The 19,333-nt window shown below is 62.2% G+C and overlaps 2 protein-coding genes across 13 annotated transcripts in view; one reads left to right on the forward strand and one right to left on the reverse strand.

Annotated features, from left to right (window-relative positions):
- The window catches only part of CHLSN (cholesin), a 122,010-nt gene that overhangs the window by 26,896 nt on the left and 75,781 nt on the right, over nucleotides 1–19,333 (reverse strand). The window lies entirely within an intron of this gene.
- GPR146 (G protein-coupled receptor 146) lies at nucleotides 1,929–19,178 on the forward strand. Of its 8 annotated transcripts, none has more exons than XR_014136318.1 (5): nucleotides 1,951–2,036; nucleotides 2,523–3,383; nucleotides 5,857–6,093; nucleotides 13,505–16,006; nucleotides 18,607–19,178. XR_014136318.1 is itself a non-coding variant. In XM_081791632.1 (5 exons), exons 4-5 carry the CDS (start codon nucleotides 6,079–6,081, stop codon nucleotides 14,513–14,515), a joined length of 1,026 nt encoding a protein of 341 aa, XP_081647758.1. In that variant the 5' UTR covers nucleotides 1,951–2,036; nucleotides 2,523–2,606; nucleotides 3,268–3,383; nucleotides 5,857–6,078; the 3' UTR covers nucleotides 14,516–19,178. The 8 variants fall into 8 exon arrangements, 7 of the variants coding, with proteins under 7 accessions (XP_081647755.1, XP_081647756.1, XP_081647757.1 ...); XM_081791632.1 differs by having other exon boundaries at nucleotides 2,523–2,606; nucleotides 3,268–3,383; nucleotides 13,505–19,178; XM_081791629.1 differs by having other exon boundaries at nucleotides 1,929–2,036; nucleotides 3,268–3,383; nucleotides 13,505–19,178.

The following is a 19,333-nucleotide window of genomic DNA, read 5'->3' on the forward strand; positions in this document are numbered from 1 at the left end:
TTGTGATGTTTCTATAATCCGTGGAGAGGCGGCCCCGTGACCTCAGCAAAACACTGGGCTGCGGCCTCCCTCTTCGCTGCAGAGCGCGGTGCACAATTAGGGCACCGGCCTTGTGACCACAGGGAGAGCGGCTGCAGAAGCACAGCCCTGGGGCCCCGGGGGCACACAGCCCCTGCTCCTCAGGAACCCACACCGGCAGTCGGGGGATCGGGGGACGGCTAACTCCGTGTGGTTTTCGAAAACGGACGCCTGAGCGTGAGACGGTCAGGAACCCAGGAGGAATCAGGTCACGCTCGCACACCAACTCCGTCCGCCCAGGACGGTGGTGCTGTCCCCACAGACATTCGGCTCTGGCACAGCAATCGGCCAGAACAGTCAGGGAGCAGCTGCCAACAAGGCACAAAGCTATCGCCCTCGGAGGGAGATTTACGTGAGCCAGCTAGAGAGTGCTAGAAGGTGCAGACCTTGGCTCAGCTGCAGGTGCGTGGCCCTGACACATGCACGGACACTGTGCTGTCCTTCCTGGCCCCGCTGGCATTCCTGGCAGAGGCCTTCTTCGCAGAGAAGGCAGTGTGGGTGACCTGACGCTAAGTGGCTTAGGTGGCACTACATGTCAGCTCTCCCCAGTTGCAAACAGCTGCAGAACATCCTGTCCTGTGGGCAGACTGCGTTATACCTGGCGTCCCGGGGACTGTGGCCAGGAATTCTGCCAAGGCCACTCATACGAGGGCGATAACGTTTACTTGGGTGCATTGGTAAGAGAACTCATCTGGGTTCACATCCTGACCCCACCAGGGGCTGTGTGACCTTGGGCAGGTTCCTTAAGTTTTCTGAGCCTCAGTGCCACTTAAAATGGGAATCCTGCATTGCACTGCTGCTAAAACACATTTTCTCTCTCATTTCAACACCTTTAAAAACAGGATGCTTCTTATAACTGGCAGTGTCAGAACTTAATTGTGGCAAGTTGTTTTCTTTTTAGTGGTTCATAAGACAACGGCCCGGGTAGCACTAATGATGTCTTAAGAGCTGATAAAACGTGGAAGTAAAAACCTTCCAAGGCTGTTCTGAGGGCCTAGGGCAGGAGCTGGCAAAGAGGGGTCTCTCCAGCTGTCTGAGCTGAGTGCTGGACGACCGTGGCTGGTCTAGGCGTTGGGGGACGCGTGGCCCGCTCTCAGGCGGCTCTCTGCTATAAACCCACTTCTGGCGTTGGGCGGAGAAGCAAGGTAAGGCAATGACGACAGGGCCAAGCGGGCGGTGGGGTCCACAAGTGACCTGGACTCTGCTCTGCCCTTTTACCACAGGGAGTCTGGTCCCCCAGCTGACCCCAACTTCCGTCTCTAATCCGTGGTCAGGAAGCTGAGCTGTGGGGCGGGCGGGCCCGGGGTGGAGCCCTGAGCAAGCAGGCGGCACTGGGATGCTGCCTCTACCGCTCTCCCGTTCAACCCCCGGTCACACCACGGATCTTCATTAAATTAGAAGGCGCTAAGGTACTAATTACAGCAAAGTAAACCTCCTTGTTCTTTAAACTCTCCCGACTTTTAATCGTGACCACAGCTACTAAATTAACGCGGCTGCAGACGGTACACCGTGTCTTCCCGTGGCCGGCTCAGTTGGCAAACTCCTACGACCAGAAAGAAGCAAGGGGTGAATTTGGAGACAGCAGGCGCGCTTTGGGGAGGTGCAGGTGCGCCTGGAAGGACCAGATTACAGCCTTCGGAGGGAGGGGGGGCGCTGTCCCCTGCAGATTAGAGCGCGTTCTGACTCGGCGGTACGACCAGCACCAGCGCTTTGGGGGAGCCCATCGCAGCGCCCGGGGTTCGCGTCCCGCACCCGGCTGACCTCGGGTCACAGGACGTGCTCCGCCCCGCCCCCGCCCCGCGCGGCGGGAGTGCGGCGCGAGCCCGGGGGGCGGGGCGGGGCCGGCCGGGGGCGGGGCGGGCGGCGGTCACGTGTGTACACAGGCCCGCGCGGCGTGCGCGCCTTGAGCCCCGCCGCCTCGGAGCCCGGAGCTGCCCGCCCCGCGGCCCAGAGAGCCGGTGAGTGGGCGCCCAACGCGGGGTCGAGCGGCGGGCACGCTCGGGGGCGCGGCCCGCGCGGACAGCGAGCCCCGGGCTGTGGCGGCCCCGCACGGCCGGTGCTCCGCTGGGACTTTCGGGTGCCTCGGCCCCGCCCTGGCGCTGTCCTCTTGGGGCGGGGAGGGGGGGGGGGTTGCCGTCCTCTGGGGGGGCTGGGGGCGCCGTCTCCCAGGGGCTTGGGGGCACCGTCCCCTTGTGGGGTGGAGGCGTTGTTCGCCAGAGGTTTGGGGGCACCGGTCCACTTGCGGGCGGGGTGGGGGCGCTGTCCCCAGCCTGGGGCAGCCCTCCCGCTGAGCTAACCGGGCAGCCGCCCTGCGGTCATTAACCTGTGGAGGGTTCCTCCTGTGTCCTGCGGGGAGGGGGAGGGGGAGGGGGTGAGAGGGAAAGGAGGCTGAGGGCTGACCGTGCTTATAGCTTCCCCCCTCTTTGTGATTACACAATTTTTAGTAAGTTCTGGAACTACGTCTGAGTGCAGTTATCAAGTCTGTTGCTGACTGTCTCGGACACTTGCTGAAAACGTGACTCCCCTGGGTATGGAAAGGCTCCCGCAAAACTTCCTAGGAAGGCAGTGGCCCCCAGCCTTTGAACACCCACCTGCTCTGCGGGCAGCAAGCGCTGCCACGGACACCTCAGCTCTGGTCTCTGGTCTCGAGGCTGGGCCTCGTCTCTTGGGGGGGGCCTGAGGGAGCCTGCGCGTTTGATGTCCCCTGACCGGAGGGGCCCCCCTCCGAGATCTCCCAGCTTTAAGCCGAGCAGCCGGCGGAGCGGGAGGCTGGAAGCCGGTTTCACAGACCTCTGCAAACACGAGAGTAGGACTAAAATGGCTCCGACCCCGTTCCCAGGCTGCTCGTGCACGGTGACCAGATCCTCCACTGTCCCCACCGGGCCTAGCTGGGGCACGGCTGGGAGCGAACAGAGGCGCTATTAATAATTGCGCACAGCGTACAGCCCCCGTCCGTGGCCCGCGGCAGAGCTCCTAAAGGAACTGCTGTGGGGCCCGGCTCTCCAGACCAGAACCTCTGCCATCTCCCCGAACGAAGCAGGCCTCTCGATACCTAGCTTCTAAAACCTGGAGCTCGTATTTGGGGAGTGCTTACCGGGCCCCTCGACACAGGAAGCTGGGCCAGAGCAGAAAGCCCGTGGCCCGGGGCCACACGCCGCTCTCTGACCATGCGGTGTCCTGCCTCTCCAGTCAGGATGGAAACACCCAGGGGATAGAGGGACGCGGCTCGAGGCCAGGACGTAACTGTCAGCGTTGACCTGGCGTTCCCGCAAGTCAGAGCGCGTGGTAGGTTGATGGAAGCCAAGGTACGTCCACCTGATGTGGGTCACGTGGGCTGTGGGCTGTGAAGACTGTGCCTATTACATAATGAGAGAGTGACATCCTTGCCGAGATCGCTGTTGGGAAATCCGCTTGTTTGATTTACAGGTGGGAAGAGGGCTGTGCTGCCTCTGGGGGCCGGGGGAGGGGGGGGTCCTGGGGCTGCCGCACCCGTCCACGGCCCTGGGATGTCATTTGGAATCCTGAGAAAACAGCCGCCACCTGGCCTTTAAGGAGCCAACCACATAGCAGGGCCACGTCTTGGGGGCTGCTAGCAGGCGGGTGGGGGGTGAGCCCCTCCACGTTAGTGCGCGTGACAAAACCGTGCTCCTTCTTCCTTAAACGGTGTTTCCTGGTTATTTCCTCTTGCCTGCTGCTGGCTCAAAGCCTAAAGCCACTTGTATAAGTGGGCAGCGTCAGGCCGCGTGTGCCCACGGGGGTCTCAGGCCTAGGACCCAAATTACCACCTGGGCATCAAAGAGCGGAGAGGACTCAGTCTAGATAAGAAAAAAGGCTGGTTTTCCCTCTAACTGGAGATGCCAAGACACCAAGCACTTGGCAAGATGCCAAGCACCACTGGGGAGCAGAGTCCTGTCCCCTGGGGGCCCCATGTGCAAGCACAACGTCCTGGAGTAGCAGGACAGGGTGAAATGGGCCAGGTGTCCTGTGTGTCCCCCAGCAGGCCTGGCCTGGTCCCCTTCCTCCCATACATGCCGGGGGGGGGGGGGGGCATGCCCAAGGGCTTCCCAGTTTTAATTAGAACCCAGCACACCAGGAAGCAACTCTGAGAACAGACAGCCAGCTGGTTGCTCCCTCGGAAATGACCGCAGGCGGTGATCAAATGAGGGGCTCTGAGCAACCCCCCCCCCCCCCCAGGTAAGAGCACACCTAGTTAATAGCTAGGGGAGGTCGGGAACCCAGATGGGGTGCCAGGCCTGCCCAGAGTCTGAAATGGGAGACTTGGTCTGTTCTCAGGCCTTTGAATTTCTGAGCGAGTCTCTGTGTTTCCCCCTGGCCTGGGGTACCTGGAAGGAGCATGAGCCACAAACCAAGTCAGGGAACAAAACAGCCCAAGTAACTAGTGCTCCCATAGACAAAAGAGTGTGTGTCCCATCTCCTTCCAGGGAAAGGAAGCCTGTGGCCTGTACAGGCGCCCTGCTGGCCCGGACCGGGCGGCCTGGTCTCAGCCCCCCACAGCCCTTCCTGAGCTGGCAGACAAGCCTGCTCTCTTCCAGGGAGAGGGAGGCGGCTCTTTGTTTATGCGTCTCAGCCAGGTTGCCTGGCCCACTCACTGCTCTGCAACTGAGAACAGTAAAAAGCAAAAAGCTATAAAATTCAAAACAACCCATCTGTATAAGAACAGCTTCTTATCACACCCCAGGAAGGCGCAGCGTTTGCGATAGGAATCAGTATGTACAAGCCCTCTGCATTGAAAACCTATGAAAACATCAGCCTTTCCGGAGTGTCTGGCTCCTGCCAGCTGGATGTTAATTGTAGCTGAAGCCTCTGCCCGTTATTACAAAAGGAAATAAACATTCAGGAGTCATTTTCAAAGCATTCTGATTGTTCTAGAACATTCATCTGAAGTTGAGTCTCACGGTGCACAGCGGGTCTATGTCAAATAGAAACAACCCACAGGACCATCAGCCCGGCCGGGCTGTCCGCCCAAGCAGGGTGCACTGCCCGGGCCTCGCAGCCCTGTGCCCCCCTCAAGAAGCTCTCCCACTCTCTGCTGTCCCTTCTCCTACATGGGGTTCTGGTGCTCACCTTGGGGAGGAGCCTGTGACCTAATGGTCCTCCTCCCCAGCCAGCCAGCCAGCCAGACTTCTGGCACAAATCACCCTCCCCCCTGCCGTTCAGAAAGCTTAGAGAGCTCAGAGAGCTCTCAGCAGGACTGGCTGGGGGGTGGGGACAGCAGTCAGGGAGGGCTCCCCGGGGCGTTGATGCCAAAATAAAACTTCAGGAGTGAGTTAGCACTTCACAAAGGAACGGAGAATCGAGGAAAGGCAGTCTAGGCAAGGGACCAGTGTGTGCATACAGCAGTGGACAAGGGACGAGGGAAGCTGTGTTCACCCCCGCCCGGCCCCGGCAGGGGGTGGGGGGGGCAGATGCCCGGCCCAGATGGGCCCCACACCAGAGGACAGGATTTCCTGATAACAAAGCAAGGAAACCAGGTAAGGTTTTAGAGAGACCGGCTCAGCTACCTTTCAACGGCGTGACTCCTCTTTGCTGGTTTTTCACGTCTGCCGGGTCTGTGCGCGTGCAGGCAGGGTTCCCAGCAGGCGTGACCCCTGCCCATCCCTGCAGCAGCCCAGCCACCCCCCACCCATGCTGCCTGGACCCACTCCTGGCCCCGGTCTGCACGGAGATCACTGTGCGCCTCAGCCAAGCGCATTCCCATTGCTTACAGACGTGCTGTTTTGACGGGCTGGTTTATACCATCATGCGGTCTTTGAAAAGGCACAGAAAGCAAGCCGCCCATGTCTTGCCTCAAAATGCTTCTAACAGGCCGCCTGACCGGCAGGTGGGCCTTGCCAGCAGTGAAGAGGAGGGCCAGTCGCTGCGGAGAGGCCTCTCCAGCGTCCTCCTAAGGGAGGGCTGGAAAAGAACGGACCAGAGCCGTCCTGCGTCCCAGCTTGTCTGCACGCCGTGAGTGCACGCGAGGGAAGCACACGCTTACTTATGCCCCAGTTGAATGTGAGCGCAACACCAGGAAGATCGCCGTGTGTCACCAAAGCCCTAACCCAGCCCGCAGAGCCTGTGAACTCGCTCCTGTCCCCCGACAGCCCCGCTGGGCCTGCGACTGGTGGTCACGTGCTCACACCTCCCTCCCGGTGGGTTTCCTCTCGCCGTGTCTCAGGTGACCGATTCGGAGCACAGGTTCACGCACTAGCGTTCTGGGCACCCAGCGCGCCTGGGGAGGAGGGTGCGGGCTCAGATCCTCCTCGTCCCCACACTGGGGACTCACCCTGGCCCACCCGGTCTCGCTCCACGTACCTGAGCTCCTCATCTGGGGAAACTGAGGCAGCACAGAACCTGTGTAACGGGCACCACACGGCGGGTGAGCAGAGCCTCACCCCGGAGGCTCCACAGGGCTGTCCTGAGAGCTCGCTGAGCCAGGTCACGGGCACTAACTGAGCCCCCTCTGCAAGGCGCAAGTCTCTGCGTAAGTGGCCTCCTGTACCGTGGAGGTCCCGCTGCAAAGTCTCCCGTGCGGGACAGGAGTTGGCCAGGGCAGTGACCGAAAGCAGAGGCATTGAGGACCGGTGCTCTCCTGCCTCAGGCACCCTACCTGCAGCCCCGCCGTGCTGTCCCGTCTGTCCCCCTCCGTCACCCAGGCCCGGCCACCACCCCTGCTGCTCTGGACACTAGGCCACCACTGCCACAGGGGCTGCACCTGCTCTCGCAGCAGGGCCTCGAGGTTGTCTGCAGAGGGATCCCTGCAGAGGCGGCATGTTCAGGGCCTACGGGCCGCCAGGCCAGCGCCAGACCCCCATCCCCCCCGTCAGGGCCTCCAGGTCTGTGAGTCGCTTGGCCTTGTCCAGCTGCTCGTGCCCCAGGTGGGGGACAGACAGCCCTTGGACACTCATGTGCTGAGCTGGCAGTCCAGCCAAAGAACCTCCCGACCCAGCACAGGGGGGCCCTCGGCTCGAGGGCGACCCCCCCCACGTGACCAGGAGCAGCCGGGACACCTCCTGGGCCTGGAAATGGCAAGTCCAGGAAAGCACCTTCGTGAAAAATAATTATTGAAGTCCAGAGGTGGTCTTGGAAGTAAATGGCTTTTCTTTTCTACCTGAGAGCATTTGTAGTAAATGACTGTCACCCAGCTGAGGACACACAGGCCTCTGTAGGGGATGCAGGGAGACAGAGGGCTCTGGAAACTAAGTCCCTAGAAACGCTCAGAGACCTGCACGCCCGGTGGCCTCTCACTCCATCCTCCACAAGCGCTAGTCAGGCCTCCCCTGCCCTGCCAGGGGTGGCTACCGTATTACTCTGAGAGGCTGGCCCGAGGTCACCCCGTGAGCCCGCAGAGAGGCCCGGATGGCAAAGCCGTGGCACCAAGTCCACAAATGGAATGCCAGCTTTGACCAAGAAACCCTGCCCTTGTGGACCTCGGCCTCGCTCTCCTCTATGGGTCCCAGAGGCGACCCCTCCACGCGGGAGCGTCGAGCACAGCCTTGTTCCCTCCGAAGGGTTCCCGCCGCACAGCCAGCCTCGTGCAGGGGTGCCCCCTCAGCCTCCGGGTCCTCTCAGGTTTTTCTGGACGAACAGGCCATTTGTGACCTCTCGCCCCTCTGGGATGCGCAGCCAAGCCGCCGAAGGGTTCGCGGTAATGGTCCAAGTCGGCTGAGGGCTCACCCCGGGCGGGGGGCTTCGTGCAGCCATCTCTCAGGCCAGTCCCGGCGCCTGCTTCCACCAGGCAGCTTCCTCCGCCCTCCCCCACCTCGGTCACCTGTCGACTGGCCCCACAGGCCTGGATCCGTGCTGCCCCGAAGCCCTTTGAAGAGGCCTGGGAAGGGGAGTGGCCGCTGGAGAGGCCAGCCCAGTCCTTATGGTGCGGAGGCTTTCTTCTGAGTGTGATTAGAGAACGAAACACGCAGAAAGCTCTCGGAGAGAGAGAGGGTATGTGAGTCACCTTTACAGGAAAAGCCAGAATGAACTCATAACCTGGTCTGTCTTGGACAGCCGCGAGCAGGTCGCTGGCCTGGAGAGCGCCTCCCTTTTGCCGCCCGGCCCAGATACTGGCGCACAGCACTCCTGCAGCCCCCGCCCTGCGCTGGCCTGTCACCACCGAGGCCCGCTTCTGGACCAGCAGAGGGTGGGGGCCCGGCGGTCCTGCTGCGCCCATTCCTGCCAACGTGCCGGGGGCGGCCTGGCTTTGTGCACCCAGGCCGGCTGGCGGTCTGGGCTCACGACGCCGCAGAGAAGCGCAGACCCATCTCGGCGGGGGTCTTGAGGATGCGTGGAGATCTGGGGTGGGATGGGGGGGGGGGGGCTCTCGGAAGATGTTCGCAGCTTTTCGTGTGCTTCTCGGCTCTGGTGGCGTAAGGTCGGGAAGGGGCTCCGACCTGGAACACCCACCCTGGGAGGAGGGGAGAGGTTCGGGGACGGACCCAGCGCTCAGCTGCGGTGAAGCGGTGGGCTGGCAGGAGCGGTGGCTCACGGGGGGGGGCCCTGGGTGCCGGTCCGTGGGCACAGCCATCGCCGTGGGTGCAGACAGGGCACCTAGATGGACATGATGGGGTGTCAGTCCTGAAGGAATCTTGGAAGAGGCTTTGGGAGGCTAGAGGCAGGGCCAGCAGAGGCAGAGTGGCACCGAGGGAGTGGGGGCGGGAAGGACACAGCAGGCCAGGCGTCTCTGCCAATGGACCCTTCCGGAAAGGGCTCTAAAGCGTGTGGAAAAGGAGGGCAGGCACAAGGGGCCAGGGAGGCAGCGGGGAGCTCCGGCAAGAAAGGGCCCAGGGGTCCTAGTGGGGAGGTGTGCTGACAGAACCGGCCTGTTTGGAGAGCCAGCCTGGATGAGGGGCCCACTGGGGTCCCCGCTGACCCTGACACCGTCGGCTGAGGGGCTGCGGCAGGTGGCAGGGCCTGGAAGTTGGGATTGTCAATCCTGCCGTTTGGGGAGAACGTGGCAGGTTTCCAAATGAAAACGGGTGGAGAGTGGAGCGCAGGCCCGCTCGGCCCTGGAGAGGCGCCTCCCCGCCGGCTGTGCCCCCAAGTTCCTCTTTCGCCGAAGGAAGTGAACCGAGAACGGGCGAGCTGGAAAGGTGGTCTGAGGCCTGCGCGGGAGGGCGGGAGCCAAACCATTGTTCCCAGGTTGGCCTGCTTCCCGGGCAGCCTGAGGGGAAGTCTCTGTTCCCGGGTTCCTGGACTTGCAAAACCAGAGTGCACAAAAGGGAAGTGGGGTCACCGCAAGGAACCGGGGACCAGAGGAAGGCAGGGCCGGGAAGGGGTCGGGCGTGGGGGCGTCCGCGGGCTCCCAGGTGCGGAGCGGCGGGCAGCGGCCCCGAGGAACAGCGCCGGGGCCGGGGCCGGGCCCTGACCGGGCGGCACCCCCCCCCCCCCCCCCACGGTCTCCACAACGTCTATGCTGTGACGAGCGCCACCGGCTCCAAGACCTGAGCGTGTTTCTCTCACTGGCCCGTCCTGCTCGTTCTCACCGCCCACGACACGCGGCAGTTCTGGCCTCCTGAGCGCGTCCACCGTGCCACGTGCCCACACCCCGGGCTCGGCTGGCTCTGCCAGCCGTGCTCCCCGGGACCCACGTTCTGTCTGCACAGGGCGCGGGCGAGCCCATCTCGAGGCAGGCGCTTGGCCGTCCGGGAGCCTCCGTGACGGTGGCACCCTCCGCCTCCCCCACTCCCCCCCAAAGACAGGGACGAGCTTCGGCAAAGGCCAGACAGACGGCCCCGTTTGTGACACGAGGCGGCTCCTCGCCGCTGGCCTCCCCGGAGGATTGCCGGAACGAAAGGACGAGGCCTCTCGTCAGGCCTAGAGAAAGCGAACCGTCTGCATCCAGATCACGGCCGCCCGTGTACTTGACCCACGTGGGAACCATGCACGCGCAGCGCCCCCTCCGACAAGCGAGCTGGGGCCGCACGAGCACGTGAACTAGGAAGGAGGCTCTCGACAGACCGCGTTCCGGCTGAGGCTTTCCCAAGAACGGAGCCGTCCTCAGCCCGGCGCGGCGGCCCGCCAGCGGCCCTTCCTGCGGCCCCACGGGGCAGCCGTGGGCAGTCAGGGCCGCGGCTCTGACCCCGCGGCCGGGAGGCTCCAGGCCGGCTGTGTTCCACGGCGACGTCGAGAAGACACCCGCCCTTCTTCCTGCCGGTCCCGAGCCTGGCCCTCAGCCACCGCTGCCCGCTTCGGAGAGCTCTCGGGGCCACGCCCCAGGGCAGGCGGCCACGGCCCCTCTCCACGGTGACTGGGTAACTCTCAGGGAGGCCCGCGTTCCGCCCTTAGTGGCCTCCCCGCTTCCTCGCAGAGGGAAAGAAGGAACTCGTCCGTGCACACGCCCAGCACCCCGAGTGTCCGGGGCGGCCACGTGGGCTCCAGACGAGCCTCATCACACCGGCCCCGCCACCCGGTGCGGGCCGGGGGCGCGGGGGCGGGGGGGAGGACGCGGGCGCTCCCGAAACCGGAGCGGCAGGGCAGGAGCCTGATCCGACGGTGCCGGCCCTTCCAGGCACAACCCTCATTCCGTGAAACCGGCTGTAAACAGAGCTGGGGAGGGGCCGCCGTGCCTGCCAAGGGAGGCAGAGACCGAGTGATTTACTGGAGGAAAACAAGTGTGCGTCCACACTGGGCACCGAGCGCACACACGCGCCCGCGCAGGAAGCCAGCGCTGCACGGCTGCGGCTGATAAGCTCCCGGGGGTGGGGTGGGGTGGGGTGGGGTGGGGGTTGGGGGCAGAGAAACAGGATCCTCTCGGCGTCCTTGGCTGCTCACGGACGGGGTCTGCGGTCCAGGCGCACAGAAACGTGGGGCTCGGGATAAAGGTAAGCAGCCTGCGCCGAAGGCTCCGCCGTGGCTGCACCGGGGACAGGCGGCCGGGAGGGGCTGGGCCGGGGGGGACGCCCTGAATGGTGAGTGCCGAGTGTCCCCCGCCCCCCCCCTCCCGCCACACCTGAACCGGGAGGGAAGGACGGGCTCGTCACACCACGAGCGCGAATCCTGGGGTCCCGGCCTGGGCGCCGAGCGCGAGCCCGCCTTTCTCGCTAGCAACTACCCCGTGTGAGTTCAACGCCGGTCTTAAAGATGGCGGAAGGCCCTTCCTTTTGTGGGGCTGCGGCTCCACGTCTCGGTCTCCTTACGAGGAGGGAGGCCGGTACACGAGAGTAGGTGCGACACCTCGGGCAGACCCCACGGGCCCTGGGGGAGGAGGTGAGCCAGGCAGGGCCAGACCAGAGGGGGTCTGCCTGTGGGCTGACCACGGCTGAGACGGATGCACTGGGATGTGAAACGTCTAGTGGCCACAAGAACGCGCGGTGTTTCCTGGGGACTCGAGGCCTGTGAAGTCCGGTGGAGAAGCTCTCCACAGCCACGGGCCCCCGTCCGCTGTCCCCCGGTTATGGTCAGAGCCATGGTTCGGCGTGCAGGAGCCCAGAACAGAGAGGAGACCGCACTTAAACATCCACAGCCAGCTCCGGATGAGTTCAGGAAGGAGAGTGGAAACCAGCCGTGTAATCAGCTAAAAGATGACACAAAAAGGACCCCCCACCACCCAGCTTTGGGAGACCAAAGCTTCCTGAGGAACCACAGGTGTTCCAGGAACATGCCAGCAGCCCAGTGCTCCCGCTGCACCCCAGGATCCGGTTCCTGGGGTGCAGGGTGCCCACCAGGGCCAGAAGCTGAGGAGCGCGGTCTAGATTTAGGGACCCAACCCATGCTGTGGATTACAGCGAACACTTCTAAAAGTGATGTAATCAGCACGTGTGGCCAGAATCCGGCCAGCCCGGCGCCCGGCAATGGCCCGACCCCGAGCATCACTCCGGTCTGACGGGCTGCTGGGCGGCATTCACGAGAATTACAAAACACTCCCACCGACTCGATGTCCCTGAACGGGAGCTCACGCACTGACTGCCCACCTGCCCATCATGGCCGATGCAGGCGCACTCCTGTTGTGGGGACCCCCAACCTCCCTTTACTTCCTGGTTAACCCCCTGACGCCCCACTGGCTCACTGCCTCGGGGGAAATCAGCAGGTAGATGTCTGTGTTCACCGCCTGATCCCCACCCGACCCCCACGCCAGGCTCCAGCCTGCAGTGCAGCGGCAGGTGTGGGCAGGGCCTGGCCCCCGAGCCCCTTCAGGGGCTGGGGTCCGGCACCAACAGCAACAGGGCTGGCAGAACCCTCGGCCCCTACGCCCAGGAAACAAACGTGCACTCTGCACGCGTTCGCCCGAGAGGATTTCTTATTCTGAGAGCAGGAGATCAGGATGGGCCGAAATTCATTTTGCACGGAAGGTGTTCCTCCAAAGGACCGTGACGCGTGAAGAGTGTGCTCTTTCCTCACGTGTGGGTCCTCCCGGCCAGCCGCACACCCACGCCTCCCGTGTGCTAGACCACGGGCCACTGGTTTGCACTCCGGCGGGGAGGGGGGGTGGGGGGGCGCAGCACAAGGTTCCCTCCGAGGGAACCCCATCACCGGGGCCCCGTGGTGGCCCAGTGGACACCAAGGCGTGAGCCTCTCACCCACGGTGGCCACCCCCACTTCCGCACTCCTCCTCAGGTGGGGCTCCCACCGCCTGGCTTAGTGCCTCCTGCTCTCCCAGCTGCGTTCAGGGCGCACCTGTCACCTGCCAGCCTGTGCAGCTGCCCGCGACCTGCTCCCACGTGTGCACCCACACCCGCTCTCGGGGACAGAGACGCAGCGTGCTGGTGCAGCCCAGGTGGCAGGAGAGACGGGGCGGGTCTCTGGCCACCAGACCGCAGACACAGGTGTGGAGGGCGGGCGGACGCACAATTCCCACACACGCCGGGAAGGGTCCGGGCAGGGCTGTGGCGGCCTGCTGTTCCCACCCAGGAGGCTGTGGAGGGTCACCCTGTCGTGGGAAGGCCCATACGCATCACGGCCCTGCGTGCCGCGCCACGGGCACCTGTCCTTCTAAAACCCCTTTCAGTAAAGAGGCTGAAAAGGAGGTGGTCACGGGGCTCGCTTAAAGCCACTGGGTGGTGGGGGGCTGGACAGGAGCCCAGGACTGGGGGTGGGGAGCCCTGCAGGGTGTCCCCGCATGGTGGAGAGAAGCCAGGACGGGAGGCAGCGTGAAGGCTGCCTGAAGCGGCTTCCCCGGCGGGATCTCGGGCGCATCATCCAGTGCTCAGATTTCTCTAGAAACGGGCTCGGGGAGGCTCGTCGTGGCCGTCAGGGTCACGGCAGCATCGTGACCTTGCGGGCCCAGCTCAGGACCTAGGGCAGCCACGGACAGCGACTTGGCTCTCCCAGAACACGCACGCTCGGGACAGAGTTTTTCTGGAAGGGCCCGCAGTCTCTAGCCCTTGCCCTGCTAGCTTAAGGGGCGAGGCTTCCTTCGGGCACCACCTCCGCATCTCTGAGGGGCTGGCGGGGCCCGGGGCTCTGGCTAACCTTCCGCTGCTTTCTCCCGCAGCCCGCCGTCATGTGGAGCTGCGGCCCGCTCAACGGCACGGGCGGCGTGGAGGACCAGCCTCTGTGCCAGCACATGCATCTGGTCCTGTCCGTCTTCTCCCTGCTCTACCTGGTGGCCGGCGTCCCCGTCGGCCTGGGCTACAACGCCCTGCTCGTCCTGGTCAACCTGCACGACCAGAGCAGCATGACCATGCCTGACGTCTACTTCGTCAACATGGCCGTGGCGGGCCTGGTGCTCAGCGCCCTGGCGCCCGTGCACCTGCTGGGCCCCACCGCCTCCGGGTGGGCCCTGTGGGGCTTCGGCAGCGAGGCCCACGTCACGCTGCTGGTGCTGTTCAACGTCTCCTCCCTGGTGACCATGTACTCCACGGCCCTGCTCAGCCTCGACTGCTACATCGAGCGGGCGCTGCCGCGCACCTACATGTCCAGCGTCTACAACACGCGACACGTGTGCGGCTTCGTCTGGGGCGGGGCCCTGCTCACCAGCTTCTCCTCCCTGCTCTTCTACGTCTGCAGCCACGTGGCCGCCAGGATCGTCGAGTGTTCCAAGATGCGGGACGCGCAGGCCGCGGACGCCATCATGGTGTTCATCGGCTACGTGGTCCCCGCCCTGGCCGTGCTCTACGCGCTCGCGCTCCTCTCGAGGATCCGGAAGGAGGACACGCCGCTCGACCAGGACGCGGGGAGGCTGGACCCCTCGGTGCACAGGCTCCTGGTGGCCACCGTGTGCACGCAGTTCGGGCTCTGGACGCCTCACTACCTGACCCTCCTGGGGCACACGCTGCTGGCCTTGCGGGGGAGGCCCGTCGACAGGCACCACCTGGGGATCCTGCTCTTCGCTAAGGACCTGGCGAGATTCCTGGCCTTCTCCAGCAGCTCCGTGGTGCCGCTCCTTTACCGCTACATCAACAGAAACTTCCCCGGCAAACTCCGGCGGCTGATAAAGAAAATGCACTGCGGGCGCCAGAGCTGCTCCCCGGACCAAGCAGGGGTACAGCAGGTGATGGCGTAGAGCCGGCGGCTGGGGTCGCGGTCGCTCGCTGAGCGCGGGTCCTGGGGCCGCCACCAGTGCCCCGGGTGGGGTCATCGGACGGGCAGTCAACAGCGTACTTCCCGGAGGCACGGTCCGGGCCCCCTCCTGGGAGACAGGCGACCGACACTTGACCTGGACGCACAGCACTTTGTCACTGCCCGCTCTGTCACGCTCTTCCCCAGGACGTCACTGAGGCCGGGACCCAGAACAGCACGAGGCGTGTTCTCTCCAAGTTTTCCGCTTCCAGACAGGCCGCTCTTAGGCCAGGCCGTGAGGTCCAAGGCGGGAGGGGCCTGGCGTGAAAAACAGCTGCCTGCCCACCTGCTTCGGGCGGACCGCTGCTCGGTGGTGCGGGGCCACACCCACAATAGCGTCCTCAGCCTGGCCGCCTCCACCCTGGGTCTCTGAACGAAGTCAGGAGAATCCAAATCCAGTGTTTGTATTCTGTGCCGGCAAAATACCCGATTCTGTCTCTTTACTTGCGCTTATAAAGAGATTCGACAGAAGTCACCAAAGCCTGAAAGCGAAGGAAGCAACACGAAGGGCGCTCCCGTTGGACGGACGGGCGGGCTCCTGCTACCGCAGGGTCGTGCTGGGTGGGGTGAGGCGGGGAGAGGCGCGTGCCATGCCACGCACACGGGCAGCGTGCAAATGCTTCAGAAGGACAGGGCCAGCAGTGTGGCTGGTCTTAGGCGGAGGGCCCTTAACTGGTACCCCTGCTGCCCTCCCAGGTGGCCTCAGCTAACCGTCTTCAGTAGAAGCCAGCTCCCCAAAGTGTGCACAAAACCCCACGCTAGTAGTAAACCGAAGAGAGGAAAGCTTCCAACCTAACACAGAAGCTGGGAGGGACCGCCTGGGGAGACACAGGCCTGCAAGGCGGAGCCCGGTCTGGCACCGGGGCAGAGCGTGGGGCCACCACTGCCACCTTGCACCCGACAACAGCCTGCTTCGCCAGACGCGGCGCGTGCCCGGATCCTTCCGCGCCGCGTCCCGTAAACACCTGCTCTAAAACCGTGGCAGTAGAAGCCCCCTGCTCTCAACACCATCCGCTCACCTGCACCCCGACGTCACGACGCACCACAGGCCTGCAGCCCCCTAACTGCACCTCTGAAACCCACAAAGCTCTAAAAACAGGAAGATTTGTTTGTCAAGTTTGCGGCACATTCCCTGGGTAGCAAACCTTGAGCTGAAGGGGTAGGAGAGCGCTTTTCTGAGGAAAGACGAGTGTGAATGTGATTGCGGGGCACTGGCCCGGCCCCACAGGGCCCCGTAACACGCAGCACACACAGCATGTTAACCGTGTGCGCGCAAACGCAGAGAACAGGTGGACGTAGGTCGTTTGCCAAAAGCAGCCGGAAGGATGCACATGCCGTAAGATCTCATTCGTACGTCACCCTACGCTTTCCTGCGGGGTTACGGTGACGGGGAGCGGCTGGGGCTGGCAGCTTGGGAACTCCAACCCGCGTTTAGGTTTGTGCATCCAAAAATGCGTTGCTTTCTGTCGCTGCTCAGCAATACACTGTATTTATTTATTTATTTGTTTATTTTTCCCTTCTGACTCCCTTCACCCGTTTCTCCTCCCTGCCCCGGCAACCACCAATCCATGCTGTTTCCGTGGCCTTGGTTGTTTTTCTTACAGATCCCCTGTACCAGTGAGATCATGTTCTACTCCTCTTTGACTTATCTCACTTAGCACAGTGCTCTCCAGGTCCGTCCGTGTTGTCGCAAATGGCCAGATTTCATTTCTGTTTATGGCTAATATTCCGCGGTGCGTGTACCCGCCCCCCCCCCCCCCTTCTTCTTCATCCACTTGTCCGTCAAGGGACACTCAGCTGCTTCTGTGTCTGGTCTGTTGTGAATAACGCTGCAGTGAACGTGGGGGTGCAGACACCATTCTGACTCAGTGCTTTTGTTTCCTTTGGGTAGATACCTAGAAGTGCGATCACTGGATAAGTAGACCCGCTTTTGACTTCTGAGGCACGTCTGTACTGTTTTCACAGTGGCTGCAGCAGTGCGCATCCCCACCAGCGGTGCACGAGGACCCCTTTCCCGTACTCCCTCGCCAGCGCTCAGTGTCCTCTTGGTGGCGGCACCCTAGCAGGCGTGAGGAGCACCCACTGGGGTTCTGACGCGCTCCTCTGACGAGTGCCGCTGAGCACGTTCTCACATACACGTTGGCCGTCTGCGTTCTTTGCAGAAATGTCTGTTCTCATCCTTTGTGATCACATTTTATTTTGCTACTGGGTTGTGGGAGTGCTTTATGTATTTTGGAGATTAGTCCCTTATCAGAGATATTAACATACTAACTTTTGAGAACCTGAAAACTTAATTCTGACACATCTGAGCCGAGGATGGCAGAGTGGCTCTGCGTTTTGCCACATTCCGTTAAGGGAAATCGCTCCATTTGGCCCTGGTCTCTCGGGAGATTTAGCCCATGACTTGGTTGCCATTATGTTTCTGTCTGCAGAATATATCCCCTCCGGGATGATGCGATGACTGAGTTCAGAGTCTGCCTGTGCAGAAGCATGAAAATACACTGGACACCAGGGTCCTGGTCTTACTCGCCCCTGGTAGCTGTGAAATTCTGGACAGGTGGGGCCTAATCTACTTCCTGGCCAGTAAATCAGGGGCAGAATTAGAGAAGTTTCTGGGTTGCCTCTGTCCGTGAACGTGCTATTTCTACTGAAGGGCGCAGCGCCCCTCTGCTGCAGGGTTTCCCCCAGTCCTGAAAGTCTCAGACCCGACCCTCTCCGCTCCTCAAGCTGTGGGCTGCACGGCGGGGGGTCCCGTGGCCCCGGCTCCACTGGGGAACTCTCGTGTTGGCCGAGCGAACGGCGGGTTGCAGCGTGCCCGGCACTGCAGCCGTGGGGCCTCTGACCTCACACGCACCTGCTACCACGGAGTCTCAGTCCTCGTCCTCTCACGGCGGGTGGGCGGGGCTGGGGCCAGGGTCAGTCCCAGGCCCACCACACACGGGCAGGCTCTTGGGTCAGGAAGCCAGCACTGTTCTCAGGGGACACAGGACCCAGCGAGTGGGCTGGTTTGGGGTGGCAGTGCTATTTCAAATAAAAAGACCCTTTTCCTCGCTCATCTGTTCTGCTCTTTGCTCTAGAAAGAGCTCCTAGGAGAAGAGGGAGATCCCAAGGGCACAGAGCCGAGAGCCACGTGGGTCTCCGCCCACAGCCCCGGAGTCCCTCACCCCAGCTGGGCTCCCCCGAACAGAAAAGGGGCCGAAAATCACGGTCTTGTTTTCACTTTCCCAGTGGCTTTGGTTGCAACCTGGCTTGTTTCTGGTGACCTCCGGGGGCCTGAGCGGGTCCCACCCGTGCCGGTGACAGAGGGCCCCCGGGGACGGGTGGCAGGCTGGGCGTCTCACGGAGACCCGTCCGCTGCTTTCGCGGCATCCCCGGGTCTCACGGCTCGACCGGCCTCTGTGCTCTTCTCCCCACTGGGGACGCCTCCGCCACCAGCCCCATGTGCTTCCCACATGGCTTTTGTCCATCCACAGGCACCTGGGCTGGATCCGGGGCGACTGGACGCTGCCTCCAGCGCTCCTGCCACGTGGCCCAAGACATGGAAAGAATTCTGAGCTGAGAGAGGAATGAGGAGTCGGTCGGGAAAGGCTCCAGTAGACCGTGAACGTGATCCGACGTGTTACACGTGTATTTTTTTAACTCACCCATCTCGATGTCTCCCAGTGGAAGTCTATGTTCCAAGGCCCTTAATTTTGTTATCAGTCCCTCGTATTATACTTTTTAAGTTAATCTTAATTTTGCTAATCACAACAACTCATCTACCTTGTCGTGCTTATTTAAGATTCCAGAAGGTGAATTTAATTTTAGGTTTGCTTCACGAAGGTTATAAAATTTATCACGGGAAACCAGATCTCCTGCTAATTGTGGCAGATGCATCAGTAAGACAGACCCCCAGGCCTTCATGGAAAGCACGTGATAAAGGATAAACCTGGAGAAAATGATTAAGAAGCTAAATTACAAGTGAAGTGCTTGGATTTAAAGTCAGCTGGAAAACTGGGGGAATTTTTCATTTCTCATCTGTTGCGTCTCTTCCAGAGGTTGTACCGTTTGCCTCGAGTTCTACGTAAATCACGAAGAAGATCCTGCTGAAGAAAAACCCACACGTTTGAAGACTTAAGTCACTTGACACAAATCACCCACCTTCGGAATTCTCAAAATGTGTATTTCCAGGGGTGTATGACGTGTAGCAGAAACCGGCACGGGACTTAGCCTATTTCCCCTGGTGACACGGGGCCCGCCACTTTTCGTTACTCCTCTGTTGCAGTGGCACAGCAGCAGCGTGTACCTGCACGCTCCCTCGGGCAGGGCGGGGCGCACCCCGAACCCCGTGAAGACAGCCCCCCAAGTCTGGCAAACGTTCTTTCCCGAGAACAGACGTTTGACAACTGCTGACGCGTCCCGAGGGCCGAGGACAGAACTGAGTGGCCCCAGAGGCTCCGTGTGGGAGGGCCTGTCCCCCCGCGGGAGGGCCTCGTCCCCCGGGGCAAGAGGGGAGCGTGCCGTGCACACGGCGAGTAAATCTGAGTAACGAACAGTGAGTCTCTGGGAATGAAAGAATCCGAATTTACCCATCTTATGTTAATAAAGAAAGGGAGGAGCAAAGAATTTTACGATTTGCCTCTCATTCCGTACGTGTGTAAGACAGAAGTCCCGGGGAAAAAGCATTTGTTGAGCGGCTATGACATTATCGCCCCTCCTCCCGGTATTTGAAAACCGCTTCCCGGGAGGCTCTTGCGGGCCCGTGTGCCACTAACATCACGCG

Source organism: Panthera onca, chromosome E3 (assembly GCF_046562875.1).
Source record: "Panthera onca isolate mPanOnc1 chromosome E3, mPanOnc1 haplotype 2, whole genome shotgun sequence".
In the NCBI taxonomy this organism is placed as follows: Eukaryota; Metazoa; Chordata; class Mammalia; order Carnivora; family Felidae; genus Panthera; species Panthera onca.